The sequence below is a fragment of the Falco biarmicus genome, chromosome 1 (assembly GCF_023638135.1).
Source record: "Falco biarmicus isolate bFalBia1 chromosome 1, bFalBia1.pri, whole genome shotgun sequence".
NCBI classification, from domain to species: Eukaryota; Metazoa; Chordata; class Aves; order Falconiformes; family Falconidae; genus Falco; species Falco biarmicus.
Genome location: NC_079288.1, coordinates 34,982,350 through 34,998,260, shown reverse-complemented (window position 1 = coordinate 34,998,260; position 15,911 = coordinate 34,982,350). Strand labels below are relative to the sequence as shown.

The window sequence follows — 15,911 nt, the reverse complement described above, 5'->3', positions numbered from 1 at the left end:
ACCTGGGCGGCCCCCCCGCGGGAGGGGCTAGGGAGCGTCTCCCGCTTCCGGCGGGAGCGAAGGCGGAGGAACGGTCCGGGGAGCGTCTGCCAAGTACCGCCGCCCGGCCAAGCGCAGAGCGGAGTGACGCCTTCCTCGCGTAGGCGCTAGGGAGCGTCTGCCAAGTGCCGCGGAGCTGGGCGGAGCGCGCCGCCTCTCAGGGTCAAGGGCAACGGTGAGGCCTAGAAAGCGTCGACAAAGTTCCTGTCCGCGAGGGTAGGTGTCAGCCACCGGGGACGGTGAGGACGCAGGCCTGGCCACCCCCAGGCCCTCCAAATGCCGTCTGCTCCGCTGGCCATCCCGGCAGCCAGCATGAGAGCCAGGCCAGCCCTGCGGCCCGTGGAGGCTGCAGGGAGCTGGGAGGAGGCAAGTGGTTTGGGCACATCTGCCCTGGGCTTACAGGGCCCCGGGGTGGGCAGAGGTAAGGCGTTCTCTGAGGCAATGCTGCCACCTCAGTGTCTGCGCTAACACCTGAGGTCACGCTGCCGCCATGTCTGGGCTGGTACCTGAGGTAAAGCCACCTCAGTGTCTGTGCCAACACCTGAGGTAATGCTGCCACTACATCCGCGGTAGCACCACTGTGAGGACAGAGGTAACTCTGGCATGGTATGTGAGGTGACACCAAGGTGTCTGCAGTAATAACATGGCGCCATCTGAGGCAACACCTCTGCCATGTCTGAGGTAACAGTGCTGCCGTGCCTCATAACACCACCACAGTGTCTGTGGCCACACCACTGCCGTGGCGGAGGTCACACTGCTGCTTTGTCTGGTATAACTGCAGCAAGGGCTGAAGCAAAATAACCACCATGTATCAGGTGACACCGCAGCCATGTCCCCCTCATGCCAGCCTGGCACTGCAGGGCTTGCCAGCGGAGCAGCCCTTCGCTCCTGCACACACATGCCTTTTGTCCTCTCACCTGCTCCTTGCAGACAACTGAGGATCTTTCTGCCCTGATCACATCCATGTCCTGCTGATCTTCAGGCAGCACTAAGTGATCTGTTTAAATAAAGGCATATTAGTACCCCCTTGCAACAGCACGCTACCTTCCCATGTAAAAAGCCATGTGCATGCTTCTGGCTCATTTGCCTGGCCATATGCTCTTTTTGCTCAGGTCTCTCAGGTCCCACTAGGAGTACTGCTGCTATGTTCCTGAGGCTCCAGCATCAAAAGCTGCCCTGGATTGTGTGCAGACAGCCTTACTGGCTTGACTGTGGCATATTCCCAGTGGATGTGGTATAAATGATGTGAAACATGTAGTGCTGTGACTCAAGCAACCTTACGAGAAAGTGTTTCTGTCTTGCAGATAAATAGATACTGCAGATTGACGCCACCACCCTATTTATAGTGCTCTGGCATTACAGAGCAAGCCCAAGATACCAGGAGAGGCCTTTCAGCATTAAAACCCCAGAGATAAGAGAGGAACAAGGTCTGCTAGATTTTAGTTCACTCTTTTATTTTGACTGTAATGCAAACAGGCATAAGTATTCCATAAAATCAGAAGATTGGAACTATACAGAAAGAGGTGCATGCTTTAGAACAATGTGGATATCTTGCAAACAGAGCCAGAGTCAGTCCGAGAGAGGGGGCTGGAGTACATTGTACGAATGGCAGAGATTTTAGCAGCATTGAGAGCTCAGAGGTAGGGGAAAACCATGTTTCTGACCGCTTAAAGCACTGGTATGATCAAATACAACACCGGCTCATCCCTGCTCCCACTGTCCCCACCCCTTTACTCCTCAGAAGAAACCTACCTTAGGATCACAGAAAAAGCTACAAAATAAGCTACGCCCCCCTCCACACATACCTGTCTTATGAGATGCAAAGTGAGAGTAAAGACAATGTGCCAGTCTTAAATCATGGCATCATTTTATAAACCAAATGAAGGCACAGTGACTGACATGAGGAGGTGCTGAGGAGAGGGAGGAAGGAGCAGGAGGACCAGAGAGCAGCAAGAGGTTGGAGTCCCGTCTAGCACAGCAGAATTTACCCACATCTGGAGAGTTTAGAAAACCTCTGCAACGGAAGGTTTGGGAGTTGCCTGCCCCAAAGCTGCTACCCTTCACAGCCCAGTCCCCTTTCTCATCTCAGCACCACTGCTCTTCAGGAAAAAGGCCACCAGAAAAAAAAGGTCCAAACCAACCTTTGAGGCTTATACTTTTCAAAGGTGCCTAAGGGAATTGCAGGAATAAAACCCCGTTCCTATTACAAAAATTAATTGGCATTGAATATCAAATTCCCTGGGCAGCTGGCAGAACTCATGTTTCTTACTACATGCAATCTAAAAAGCAATGAGTCCTGGCTGAAAGTCATCTTACTCTGTTGATCTACTGCCTGGGGAATTGTGTACACTCTGGAAGAGCTGGGAATGTTGCTGCATCTCAGGGAATCTATTTGCAAGCTCTTTTCAGCATACAGATCCCAGGGTTTTTTGAAGGCATCTTAAGGCAGCAGAGCACATTTAACCTTGGGAATTGTGGACATGTGCCTATTTTGTAGAATTCTAGCAAAGGAGACATTTTGCCTTGAATTTCACTGGCTTCAAAGCCATCATTTCAGTGTTGGGCGTGGGGAGATTCTGAAACATCATCTTCTGTTTCTGGACATCCTGTTGAGTACTGTAAAGTGTATTTTGTTGAGACACAATTCCACGCCACAATTACACAGAGAGAAAAATAAAAAAGCAGGCTCAGAAGCAAGTAGCGTTGATGTCTCTTTAGGAGTTGAACACATATTAAGGAAGTTTTGTTCCCCTTGGAAAATTTTAAAATCTCCACCACCTAATATTGTGGGAACAAAATATTTGATTTAATCCAAAATCATTTGATATACTTTTTGTTTGCTTTTGCTGCCCAAAACCAACACATGAAACGAAAGCAACAAAAAGAAGCCCCAATCATTTGCTCTTTTAGATCAACTTTTTCAGTATTCAGTCTCTAAATTTTTAAAGTATTAGGAATGCACCTGGAAGAAAAAGACTTTCCCCAGTGTTTTTCACTAGCAGATTTCGGAACCAGCCCTACAGACAGCTGTGTGCAGACCCTGCAGGCGGCACAGAAGCCTACCCTACCTACAGCCCAGCTCGCACTCCTGCTTTTCCATAGCCCCAGAACAGCTTTTGCAAGCTTTGGTCCACAGATACAAAGCAGTCCCTGCTGCACTGCCCACTTCCACACCGTGGTAGTGAAGATTTACCTGCAAAGCCTTGGCCTGTACGCTCCTGCTAAGTGCGGGATTCTCAGGGCAAGGCTCACAGGTTTGATTTTCTTGCTTTTGAAGTGCTTCCTCCTCCCTCCCTGAAATCTGGCCAGGTAGGTACATGAATGAGTAAAGCAGGAAAGCAGCAGCCCTCACAGTGAGGGGCTCTCACTGCTAAACAAGCTGCAACTGCTCAGCTATGAACTCACAATCTGTTTTTTTTCCTGTGATTTTGATGGCAAAAATGTTTATCACAGTCAAACATCTGTAGGGGTGGAGGCCAAGAGTTTCTAGTCTACTTCGTTCCTGGCACAGCAGGAAAAAGTGTCTCTGCATTACAATGCTTAAATATTTCATGAGTTGCCCTTGTACCCATGCTAATATCAAGCTAATTTCGACCTCTGGTAAGATCTGCTTTTATTCTAGAACCAAGTGCTTTAAGGCAGCAATCCCATTAGCTTTCTCCCACTCCCCTGATTTCCTATTAAACACATGGCCATATGGAAGAAGCTAGAGCTCAGATCTCCCTGTTGAGGGTAGATTTCAAATAGATTACTAGAGTCATGCATTGCAGGCAAGTGCGAGTGCAGACTGACACACGCAAAAATACTGCCACCATGGAACTGCTGCTGCTGCCGCTGTGAAAGCCTGGTCCTTCAAGCTGCTAAAATTCCCAGTGCCACTGAAGCCGGTGGATGTGGAAAGCATTTTCTACCTGGGAGGACTCAGATTCTAGACTAATTTTGTCCAAGTTTGGGAATACAATTTTCAAGACCTTTCAGCACTGGCCAAGTTTTGCTTTTCCTGTTGTAGCAGAAGAAATTGTTATAACAAAGGCAGAGTTACAGCAAAGTTGAATGGTCTTGAAAATTAATCTCCATCTGTTCTGTAAAGGGACTGCCCTCCCCTCTGGAACTATCAACACAATTGCAAACTTATCAGAGCAATTCTGAAGCTGAGAAGTGGTCGCCAGTGAAAGCAGGAACAAAATTTACTTTTGAGCATGAAATTCTCCTTCTAAAAAACGCTGGGAACTCTCTGCAGCTTCCCCACAGGTATAAATCAGAGGACTCTAATGGCTTCAGTGGGCGCAAGTCTGGAGGCAGCAGCTTTGACTTGAGCTTTGAGCAAGTCCATGAGGCTTCAAGCACAAACACACCCTTTCCCCAGCCACCAGCTTAATAAAACTGTGGTCTCCAGTACGTGGTAGCTGTTCACAGACCCACAGTGCTTGCAGAAGGTGGTGCCCAGCTTGCACCCACCCTCTGACCTCGCACTGCCTCCTTATCCCTATGAAACCCCATCAGTGGGAGACTAATTGCAGAGCACGGCTCTCAAAGTTTGCTCTCAGTTATACCAGGGTGAATTTTCCCACCCAGAATTCCACTTGTGAAACGAGGTCATCTGTTCCACTGAGCCCCCAGTCTCTGTGTGCTAGGAGCATCTCTGGAGAGAGCAGGAATGGGAGAGCAACCGCGGTGCAATAGTCTCTTCCCAGCACAAGGCACTGTAAGTCTGTCGCCATTCCCAGGCATACCCTTGCCGAGCAGCTAGCTGCACCTTTTGGCTGGGCAGGCAGGGAGAAAGGAGGGATCTCCAGAGGGAAGTAGTAGAAGGAGTGTGAGTTACAGCCTGGGACGGGTTGAGAGGCGTTGGATACTAACAGTAAAGGAACTAACAGAGCAATCGCAGTTAGACTGAACACGGGTTTATGCAGCTCCTGTTTCTTCCCATCTCCTCTTCTGCATAGGTGCAATCACATTTGCTCAGGACACAACAGCAAGTTTACTGGTCATGCACAGACACATTTGCTCACACTGCTCTGGGTGTGAACAGTCCCCTGCTGGACGCGCAGGCACAGGACAGCGGACAGGGAATGTGGACAGCCCAAACTCAAACCCCATTTCTCTGGCCAGTATGGATGGATGTGACTGGCTTGGTTCCTCTAGTGCAACGAACTTAGGGCTACCCAGCAATGACTGCAGAGGTGTCATCTTTGAGAGTCTGTTCCTGATGGCAGAAGTCTCATTATTTTCCCGCTGTATCTCATAAACAGAAGAATAAAAAACTCCCAGGCAGTCCTTCTGGGGAGATGAAACCTTTGGAATCATCAACAACACAGGCAGTAAACACCCTTGCACTGAATAAACAATTTTTCCTTGCTAGTGGACACAGCAGGTTGGGAAAACAGAGAAATGTTTCCCATGAGTTTTCAAGTTCATATAATAACTTACAGTGGACATTTGAAAGACCTATGAATTAAAATCTTTGCAAAAAACCCTCACTTCATGGATTCTTGAAAATCAAAACTCCTGTTTAGAAAAGAGCCTCTTTATGTTTAATACCTGGGGAGTGAAAAGGAGCAGAGCTGCTCAAAACGGGAAGTGGTGGACATCTGCCAGGAGAGGGACTTGGACACTACATCAGGCTGGGTGTCCATCAGGTCCAGTACCCCTCACTGCAGGAGCCTCGTGGGGCTGTGCAGGAGCTTGGATGGGCAGCAGGCACCCAGAGGTGACAGACTGGTGAACTGAGTGCACAGGAGGCACGACCCCTCCATGCATGACACCCCCGAGCAGCTCATGGCACCGGTCTGCAGCAGACCTCACCTTGCTCTCTGCCGTTTATGCACACCGGCGATATTGTGGCTACACCCATGCGTCAGAAATGTCACGCTGAGATGAGCAGAGTCTAGACAACTAGTGGAAGAGCCACATTTGTGAAATGATAAAGCAGATCCACAAGTTTATTTCCCCCTTCACTGTGGGAGAAAATTAAGCTTGAGGGGAGTGTGAAGCCCCTGCAGGTAAGGGAGATGAAGGAGAAGTTAAGACGTCTGAGACTGACTCAACAAAAAACAATGAATCAAAATTCCCAGTGGTGCAGCTTGAGAGGAGCGAACAGTCCTACTCAGGCGGAGGGAGAAGAGAGTCAGCTCAGAGCCCTGGGGGACACACTAACTTCATGGACCTTCATGGCAGGGAGGGTGTTTCTCCTCCAGGGCCAGGCAGGGAAGCTGGCCTTAAAACAGCATTTCCCCTCCAAAGGGCTCTGAAGGACTCACCTACCTGATGCCTGTTGAACTTGAGACTTTGCTGCCTGCCTGGCACAGACCCCTTTGGAGATCCCACTGAAGGCAAGGTGAACACCCTGCTCCCTTCGCTGCTGCAATTCCCCGCTGTTTTCACTGGTGGCCCAGGTGGAAGTCAGAGATGGAGGTGGCAAGTTTTGGGGTGCAGGAAAAGCAAGCCAATTCATCTCAGACATAGATTCCAGCAGTACTATGACTTCCAGATGGGAGATGTTACAGCGATACAGGCAGAAGGCAGGACAGGAGAAAACTAATTGCCAGCAACACAGGATGAGCTGGAAAGAGGACGAAGACAAGGGCATTTCTTTGGGCACTATCTCCTCTTCAGATTTCATTGCTTCTTCTACGAAAAGGAGGACCAGAGCACAAAGTCTAGAGCCAGAAGCAAATTTCCAAAAAGAAGGGGATGAGTTTGATTATTTTTTTCTTTAGCTCCGTTTCTGCAGCCATAGGATTGGGGATAGGGCCACACTTGCTGTATGTTCACAGCTCTAGGGCCAGGAAGTTGTCTCCCACAGACAGGATATCTGCCCAAATTCACACATCCAGCATCAAAGAGACCCAGCTCCCCCACCCCACTGCCTGCCCTGTGATTAGGGCACAACACACAGAGATGGACCATGGGCTGCTCTTTCTCCTGCTTTCACCTCCAGGTCACAAAGCCCCCAGGCAGTGACACAAACCTGGCCTTGCATTTGGCTCCAAACCCTGCTCCCACTGCCCTGCCAGACCAGCGAGCTCAGCTCTGGCCACATCGTGGCAGCATTCATTCGCATTTTACACCACGCTAGATGCTCTGCTGGGACGAGCGAAACAGAGACCTGGATCGCAAATTCTCTCAGTGCCTGAAGGCCTTCACTCCTGGCTTTCGGGCTGGAGCTTCTTCAAGCATTCAGGGACTCAAAGCTGCAGAAGATGGTCACAGCATATGGAAACGTGGCCAACTAAGCAGCAAAGGGCAGGAGGTCCTGGCTGAGGGTAAGAATAACTGCACAACCTGGGGCCAGGGGAGCCAGCACCGCTTGTACCACAGGCTGGGAGAGCAGTGAACCTCCTGCAGCTCTTCTTGTTCTGACTTTGGCTTAGGGCAGCTAATCTTAGCCCTCTGAAAGCAAGCTCACCATTGCAGCTCCTGGACAAGCCCTCTGCTGTTGCTGGCTTTGGTGCTTTGTTCCATGCACAGTTCAGCAGAGCAGAGGCAGAAGGAAAGGATCAGCATCTACCGGCTTGAAACATCAACGCCATACCCCTGCCTCCAGCAAGAGCTGCAACCATGTCCTGCTGTCCTTGTGCTGGCAGTGAGGGAGGACAAACCTTCTTCAGGGTGAGGAAAGGAGGAGAAAGAGGAAGGACGTACAAGGTCACGTATGCTTTACCTTGCAGACAGCTTTTCTCTGTTAAAGGGACCAATACCTTTCTGTGATTGTGTTAACAGATTGCTTTTGGGGCCAGATTTTTGCAGCAGAGCTGAGGTGTGAGCGTGTCAGAGCCCAAAATCACACAGCATCTTTACAGCTGATCTCACCTCCCTTCTCACATGAGATGTCCCAGCAGAGACAGCTCGGGCCATTGGCAGGTGGTGCAGAGCCTACAGAGGGGACTGGCTTGCCATCGAGATGCCACATGTATTTCTCTTGGCAGGCAGGTCGCTCCGTGCTGGCACTTTCTGCTCCCGAAGGTGTGGAATTGGCTGCAGTCTGCTGTCCCAGAACAGAGACTGCGCTAAGGTGGAGCTGATGCTGTCTGAGCTTTCAAGGATCCTCGGCTGGCACATCCTCCCCAAGGACCAGGAGCCTCTGTAACCCTTCAAGTGCTGCCTTCCAAATAGGCTTTGTTACCAGGAGGTGCATCTTGCAGCTGGGGTTGGAGCTGCTTCTCTCCCGTCCTTGTGGCTTTCCAGTCTCACCTGGGAGAGGGTTCACACTTCACAGCATGCAAAGCTCTGGAATGCAGCCAGTCCTTCAATCTCTTCCACCAGCATCATGGCCACAGGGTCACATATCTCTTGTAAAGCCCTCCAGAGGACAGCCTGGCCAAGCAGCAGTCATTGCTATGCGTTTTTAACCTAGCATACACATCAGCCTGTGTGTTTGGTCCTTGCTACTTTGTGGGAGCACTTTCATGGCAGCAAAAGTGGGGACTGAGCAAAAGGAGAGGCTCGCAGGGAACAGGGAGCAGAGAAGGACGCAAACATAGCACAGGGTATATTTAGGAGAAATCATGACACGTGAATCAGGGACATCCCACCCTTTGGATCAAAACACACATTTGTACCCAGTCTGCTCAGGGATGTACAAAGTTCATAGACATGAGGGCATTGTACATCATCTGCCCCCAGCCTCAGGCATATGCCCAGGTCTGTACAAGTCCAAAGGAAAGCCATGAAAATGCAAGGATTCAGCCAAACCCCCAGCTAGGGAAAGGGGGAGCCTGGGGGCAACAACCCCCAGCTCTGGTCAAGCAACGAGACTGAGCCATTGCCCAGCCCCTGCCACCTCTGCTCTCCCCCAAAACACCAAAAACGCAGATGATCACAAAAGTGGTGATTTCATGCAGCTGCAAAATGCCCTCATGAGAAAGAGAAATGTGAAGTTCTGTTAAGAGCCACTGCAGGTTATAAAGCCATCGTACTTCAGTGGGGAAATCCAGGGAAGGGAAAGGGGTTGAAAAGAAATGGCCACAGGACAAGAGCAAGAGAAAGAGGAAAAAAAGGAAATAAAAATTATCATCATCATCATCAGGACACAACAACAGGACGAGAGACAGAGCGCTTTCCATGGGCAGTTCCCCATGGAAAAGGAGCCACTGTGTCCGTGAAATACAAAACCCAGTGCCCTCCGGTTGGAGGGGGCAACAGGTGCTGGGACTGGTTTGGCATCCCCTTGGGGTGAAGGGTCCAGTTAGGAGCAGAAAACCCTGCAAGGGAAAGGGAGAAACGCCAGCCTTAGAGGGAGCAGTGAGGAGCATCTGAGCACCATGACTTTCCAACTGACCATGTTGTAGACAGGAATTTACAGAGCCCTTTGCAGCTGTGGGAGGTGGGCAGGTAGGTAACCCTTATCCTTACCTAGTGGTGGGAGACTAACGCACTCTGTATAAAGTGCAGACCCCAGAGTATGTGCTGTGTGGAGAAAAATTCATACTAAACCTCAGAGATGTTGGGAAACCCACTCTGGGTCAGCTGGGTGCTACATGGCATAGCTGGGAGTGCAGGGAGGGGATTGCACCCCAGACTACTGAGGGCCAGGACAAGGAGCAAGATCCATGCAGCTGCCTGTTCTTTATCCCAAATAATCCTTCTGCTCAGCCAGGGAAAATCCCACCACGACAGAACTGAGCAAATGGCAAGACATGGTAGAGCAGAAACAAACATAGCAAATGTCAAGGCTTTTTACTTTTTTTTGGTTGTTTTTACAACAGTGGAAAGAAAATTTTCTAGATCTTTCCTAACCAGGCATGCAACAGCCTGGAGACCTCTCCCCCTGTGGGTACCTGCTGCCTGCACCCCTGGAGCCAGCCAGGCCCCCCTGCAGCCAGCACTGGACCCCTTGCCATGGGTCCTGCAAGCCTTCCAGCCCATCATCTGCAAGCTGGCTGGCTGGGGAGCAGAGGCAGGCAGCACTCTTTGGCTTTGCATCACCATTTGAATGGGACTGTCAGGTCTGAGCAGATTGGTACAGTGGGTGCAATAACCTGGGAAGGCTGGGGCGGGGGGTGGGGTGGGGGTGGGGTGGATTTGTCCTAGCAAGATGACAGCTATTTCAGAGACACTGCTGGGTAGCAGCCTCTGCTTCCAGCGCAAAAATTAAATGCCTTTTCTCAGCTTCTGCCATAAGAAGGACCACCTGCGTGCAAAAGTTAAAGCTGCCTTCCCCATCCCACAGCCCACATGCTTGGGAGACAGTTTCAGGGGGGTTAACATAAACATGTCAACTCACTCATCCGTATCTTTTTTGCTCTCCTCAATGAATGCAATAGACTCAGATCTAAGGCGGTTAGTCACTTCGTATGTACGCAGGGTGACTCCAAAAATATCCTCGTGGTACCGGCTGTCATCCTGAAACAGAGGATGGGAGAGAAGCAGTGGGGAAAAAAAGAGTATTTACAAACAGTCGGGGTTGCTGCGACACCACAAAGCTCTTGTGTTGTAGGTAGGTACCAAATACACAACAAGCGTTCTGGACCCTGGCACAAGAGTTGGTGGGACAGGGCTGAAGTACAGAATAAGCAGGGAGGTGCAATGACCTTCTCAAGGTTAGATCTCCTCAACTGCTGGCAACCCAGGGACTGCCTGGCCATCAGGGCCTGGGGCCAGCCCATGAATAAGAGCTTTTGCTTGCAAACCAGCTAAAAATATGGCTTTGGGCTCCCTCGGCTCCTGGATGGAGTGTGGGAACATGGTTCAGAAGGGGTGGAGCCATAGGAATCAGGCTGAGTTGTCCTCCTGGGGAGAAGCAGAGCCATTGGAGCATCTGTTCTTGGGCCTGGGTCCCAAACTGAGTTCATTTATGCTTCAGCTGCAATGCCTGCATCAACATGTTTGCCCAAGAGTATCACCCAGCCAGCCACGCAGACAGAAGAAGTTTGGGGAGGGGACCCACAAACTGCCCTGTTGGATTGCTGCAGTGATGGAGGGACAGCAGGCACTCAGTAAGGTGAACAAGCCTGCTTGGGCTACTAAGGATGCCAAAAAGAGCTTGTGCTTAGCACAGCAGCAGGCTCATCACAGGAGTCCAGCACAAGCTGAGGGGGCTGCAGCTTGCAGCAGAGCTCCTGCAAAGCAAGGTGACTTCTGCTGCTCACCCAAAGCCTTGGAAGATCACACTCCCAACCTTGCCCTGGTGCAGGCAGCATGGGTGGGAGCTGCAATCCACCCCCAGTGTCTGTCACCTCGGTGCTGCCCGTTCTGCAGCAGGAGGCACCAGGTGCAGTGCCCGTGGCGGGAGGTTGCACGGTGTCTCGTGGTGCAGACACTACTCACCCGCAGCTTGCTGATGAAAGCACCTGCCTCCTCCACCGACAGCTGGCCCTGCTGCCTCATGATGCGCTGAATGGTCTTGAGGACATCCCCGGCCATGGTGACATCCCCGCAGACGTAGATGTGGCCTCCTTGCTCCTTCAGTGCTTTGAACACGGTTTGGGCCAGCTGCTCCTGTAACACGTCCTGCACGTATTTCTGAGGCAGGAGGAGGTGGGAGTTGAGATTAACTACAGCTTCTCAGCCCTGTCCACCCGCATGCTCCAGCCAGCTTTGTGTGCACCAGCTTTGTGTGCTGCCTTTGAGGCAGCAGTGCAATGTGATCACCTCCGCAGGGGAGCATGCCTACACCTCACAGCACCCACCACAATAGAAAAGAGATGGGGAAAGCAGCAAAACATTGCCTTGCTCCTGCATTTTCACACCTTCACCATATACCTCATTGCCAGGCCTGCTCAGGTGGCGGTGTGGATTTGGACCAGATACTTGCACTGGCGCTGGGGCACCCCACTGGGTGGCAAACCTCCTTGCCCACCCGCTTGGGAAAACATGCCTTTTCCCCTCCTTATCTGCTCTCGCCTGGTGAGGGCAGCTGCAGCCCTCCAGGGAAAAGCATGAGCAATATGAGCACACCTTTGGACTGGCACAGGGATGGGGATGCGCTCTAGGAGTGGGGCTGCACTGAGAAGGGCACAATCCTGCACACTTCTACAACTAGAGTGCCCCAAGGCATGAGCTGCCATGGCTGTGCCAAGGAACCAGCATCTCCATGCCATGCCGGTTGGCTACAGCTTCCCAGGTCTGCCCACCAGGACCAGAGCAGTGCCTGCCATGCACCTTTGGTTTGTCCGGTTCCCGAGAGTAGGCTGTGTACAGCTCTCTGAAGACACCTTGGGTTTTGGCAAAGAGTGTCTCCTCTTTGTAAATGTGGTCGATCCTGGACTGCCGGCAGCCAAATACCAGGACCATAGGACAAGGCCTCAGACCTGGGGGAGAGATGGAGGAAGCAGTTAGTCTGGGGACCACCAATACCCCCTTTCTGCAAGCCACTTCCCTCCAGATCTGCCAGCAGTCCCAGCACCCTGCGCAAGACTGCCAGGAGCCTTCCCTGGCCAAACTGGGAAGGAGGAAAAACCAGCAAGGAGGAGGTAATGCACTGCCTGAGCCAGCACATGGCCTGGGGTCACATGGCAGGGGTGCTTGTGTCAGATTTTGGGGAGAAATTAAATTTTATTTTCTTAAATGGTCTAAGTGATCAGTGAAAAAAATATGTTTTACGTAAGTTTACATTAAATGATGTTTAAAAATAATGCCAGCACTGCAGTACTGCAGAGTTTTACAGGAGGATTGTCATGGAGTTTGTTTCAGGAGTTTGACCTCCAAGCCTGCGCTGGGAACAGCCACTGCTGCAAGAAGCCCTTTGCCTCTGCTGGGGCAGCCCAGGCAGAGGACTGGACCCGCATCCCCACACCACCCGCCCAGAGCTCCTGAGCACCGCTCAAGCTGAGAAACAGGAGGAACAAGTGTCAACCCACCTTTGTGCTGGATTTCAAAAAGCCGCTGCTGCCAGAAGCTCCGGAAAGGGGCGATGCCTGTGCCAGGGCCAATGAGGATGCAGGGCACCTGGGGGTCCTGGGGCAGGTGGAACCCGGGTGCACTGCACACATTGAAGACACCAGTTAAATCCAAGCAAGGTGCTCCCTCCCTCACCTTTGTCCACAGCAAGCTGGGACACCACCCAGAGAAGGAGGGGTAGAAAATGAGGTGAAATCCCAGAAAGCAACATTTTAGTGCAGAAGAACTGCACCTGAGAGGGACCCATTTGCTCACAAGTCCAACCCTGTTTTCCCTGCACCCTTAGAGCTTTGCAAAGAAGAATCGAGGACAAAGAACTCATCCTGCAAGGGAGCTCGCCCCATCTGTTTCACCCCTTGCTTTGTGTGGACCGCTTACCCTCTTACAAAACAGGGCACTACTTCATCAGTCTGTATCCGGTTGAGCCAAGAGGAGCAGACTCCGTGGTGGATTGGTCCTTCTCCATCTAGGAGGGGAGGGAAGGAGGTCTGTACTTGACACACCAGCCAACTGCTCCAGTTGCTTTCTTTTCTGAAACCCTCCCTGCTACATCCCACTGAAACATTTAGTATCTTTGCATTCATGAACTTGGTAGAAGTTTGGCACTTGGATCCATCTGTGGAGCTACCCAAGTTCACCCAGGACCCAGACCTGGGATAGCTGGACCTCCACAATACTTAGGAAGCACCCAACTTTTTTTGGTCCTTTTTGGCAGAAGCAGCAACATGCTGTGGTGCTTCCAGGCACAAGCCCTCCATGGCAGCCCCAGATGAATGGCCACTGTCTTCCCCTGCATCCTACCTGCTGCAGGGGTGCTGGAGCTGTGTCCATCTAAACCATGACCAGGGCTGCTTGGACACATCAGGGCTTGCACAGGTACAGAAATCTGGCTAGCGGCAACATGGACTTTGGTGTGGGCAAACATGATCCTACATGGAGCTTGGAGCCACAGTGGCTAGTCTGTTGCTGGTACCTGACCCAGATCTGGCACCTCTGCAATACACTGCCCTTTGATAAATGACCATTCTCCACAACATGGAACAGCAATGTAATGGGTTGAAGGAATCTTGTCAGTGCAGAGGTAGAAAGGCTTTAAAATACCATCTCTCTGCCAAAGACCTTGTGGTGTTACCCATTTACTAATGCTTTTTCCCTGCTCCCCATGCCAAGCCTGTCTCCACTGGCCCCTGCATGAGCATGGTACCTCTCGTGCGGTAGGAGACCACTGCCACGGTGAGGTGGACCTCGCCTGGGTACATCTCTGGGGAGGAACTGATGGAGTAGTAGCGTGGTTGGAGGAGGGGGAGTTGTGTGAGCAGCAGCGTGGAGGGCATCTGCACTGAGGGGAACTCCTCCAGCACCTCCACAATGGTTGGGTTCTTGGACCACTTCCATTCCTCGTACTCCTGCAAGCCCTACAGCCAGAGAAAGAGGGAAGGAGTGAGGAGAGAGCTGCAGCATTGCCCTCTTCCAAGCCAGGTACTTCAACTGATATCCCACCAGGCCTATGGCAAAGCTGGGGTAGGTGACAGTGGAGGCAGGCAGGAGGAGCTCTGCTGTCACAGGTAGAGACTCAGCCTAACCACAGTGTGGGATGAAAATACCCTGGGGTTGTGGTTGTCCCCAGGGCCTTGAAGAACTTGGGGCTTGAGGTCTGAGGCTTTACCTTGCTAAGGATCTGCAGATGTTTCTTCTCCTTGTCACTGGTGGCCAACAAAGCAAACTGCTGCAGCAACAGGGGTGTGGGAGGGGTGGTGATGTCCAAATAGTACTTAAAAGCCTGGAAGATGGTGCATGGTGGGACACGGTTCTCATCTGTCCAGTTACTGATGACACCTGCCAGGAGGGAATTCAGCACAAACATGGGATCAGCTGAGCATAAGAGCCAAGGTGGATAAATCCTTGCTTTCATTCCCCTTATTAGCTCTGAGACAGTGAAGGATGAAGAGCTGGAAAGAGGAGCCAAAGAGATATTCTCATGCTACAAGTGGGATGCTGTACAATGAGCACAAATATGAGCCTGATACTGCACCACCTCCAGCCTCTGTTACTCTGAGTTAATACTGTTTTCCATCTCCTATTACACTGTGCATGGCACTAGGGTATCAAACTTGTCCCTGAAATATAGTGTTAGGATGGTCCACCAAGATCTCTTAACTTCTTTCGAGTCCTAGACATGGCTCTTTCCATAAGAATACAAACACTGTTTATTTTTCTGAAGAATAAGGAAGTATCTTCCCCATGGCCCTGGTCACCCTTCAAACCCTTACTCTACATCCCAAGTTCAGATGAGCAATGGCTCTGGGCAGAGGAAGGGTGAAGGAGGTGCTCCCAATCCAGGCAAACAGAGCAGTGAGATGGAAGTGATTTGTCCCGGGCCCATCTACCTCCCTGAGAAGCTACAAGAACTGCTACAGGGGATGGGCGAGGAGGAGGGAGGCCATCTCTATGCTGAGATGGCTGTGGCTACCTAGAGCTGTGTTCCTCTCCTCCAGGAGCTCCACCTTCACCAGCTGGTTGGCCGGAGGGGCATCTTCAAGCCTGTCAATCAGGGCATTGACCAAGTCTTCATGGTTCCCTGGAAACACGCCCAAGTGGTCCCCGGGAAGGTACTGCAGTTCCTGGTGCCCATTGGTGTGGAGGCGCAGGAAAATCGTTAAGCGGCTACAGGGAAAGGAGAAAAAGCAGGGTGTGTTTTGGGGGAATTCTTCAGGGAGTCGCTGAGCTCTGGCTCAGGAGCTGCTGGGTGTGCTGGGTGGCAGGTCCAAGCCCTGGTGCTCCACTGAGTGTGTCACCAAAGTTGCAGCAGGGAGCTAGAAAGGACACTGCAGCACCCACCCCCCCTCTGCTGACTCACCCTCAGTTTTTTTTTTAAAGGGAAAAAACAGTTTAACCTCTTGCTTCAGCAATTTTATCCTTTCTTTACATGCACTCTGCCACTCCACAAGTGCAGCCACCCATCTTCTCATCCCTACAGGCAGCAGGCTAATTTATGTAGCAGAAGAGATTTCACCATGTAAAAAGGCAGGGAA

At 51.4% G+C, this 15,911-nt stretch overlaps 1 protein-coding gene across 1 annotated transcript in view; it reads right to left on the bottom strand.

Annotated features, from left to right (window-relative positions):
* Window positions 1–68: 68 nt before the first annotated feature.
* Window positions 69–15,911, bottom strand: part of NOS1 (nitric oxide synthase 1) — a 49,615-nt gene continuing 33,772 nt past the window's right edge. Inside the window, exons 20-28 of the mRNA XM_056335275.1 lie at window positions 15,350–15,543; window positions 14,546–14,715; window positions 14,084–14,294; window positions 13,258–13,345; window positions 12,840–12,961; window positions 12,142–12,290; window positions 11,308–11,502; window positions 10,265–10,383; window positions 69–9,242 (exon numbers count right to left, since the gene is read on the bottom strand). Coding sequence (XP_056191250.1) covers window positions 9,227–9,242; window positions 10,265–10,383; window positions 11,308–11,502; window positions 12,142–12,290; window positions 12,840–12,961; window positions 13,258–13,345; window positions 14,084–14,294; window positions 14,546–14,715; window positions 15,350–15,543 — 1,264 coding nt within the window. The 3' untranslated portion in view covers window positions 69–9,226. The remainder of the gene's footprint in view (window positions 9,243–10,264; window positions 10,384–11,307; window positions 11,503–12,141; window positions 12,291–12,839; window positions 12,962–13,257; window positions 13,346–14,083; window positions 14,295–14,545; window positions 14,716–15,349; window positions 15,544–15,911) is intronic.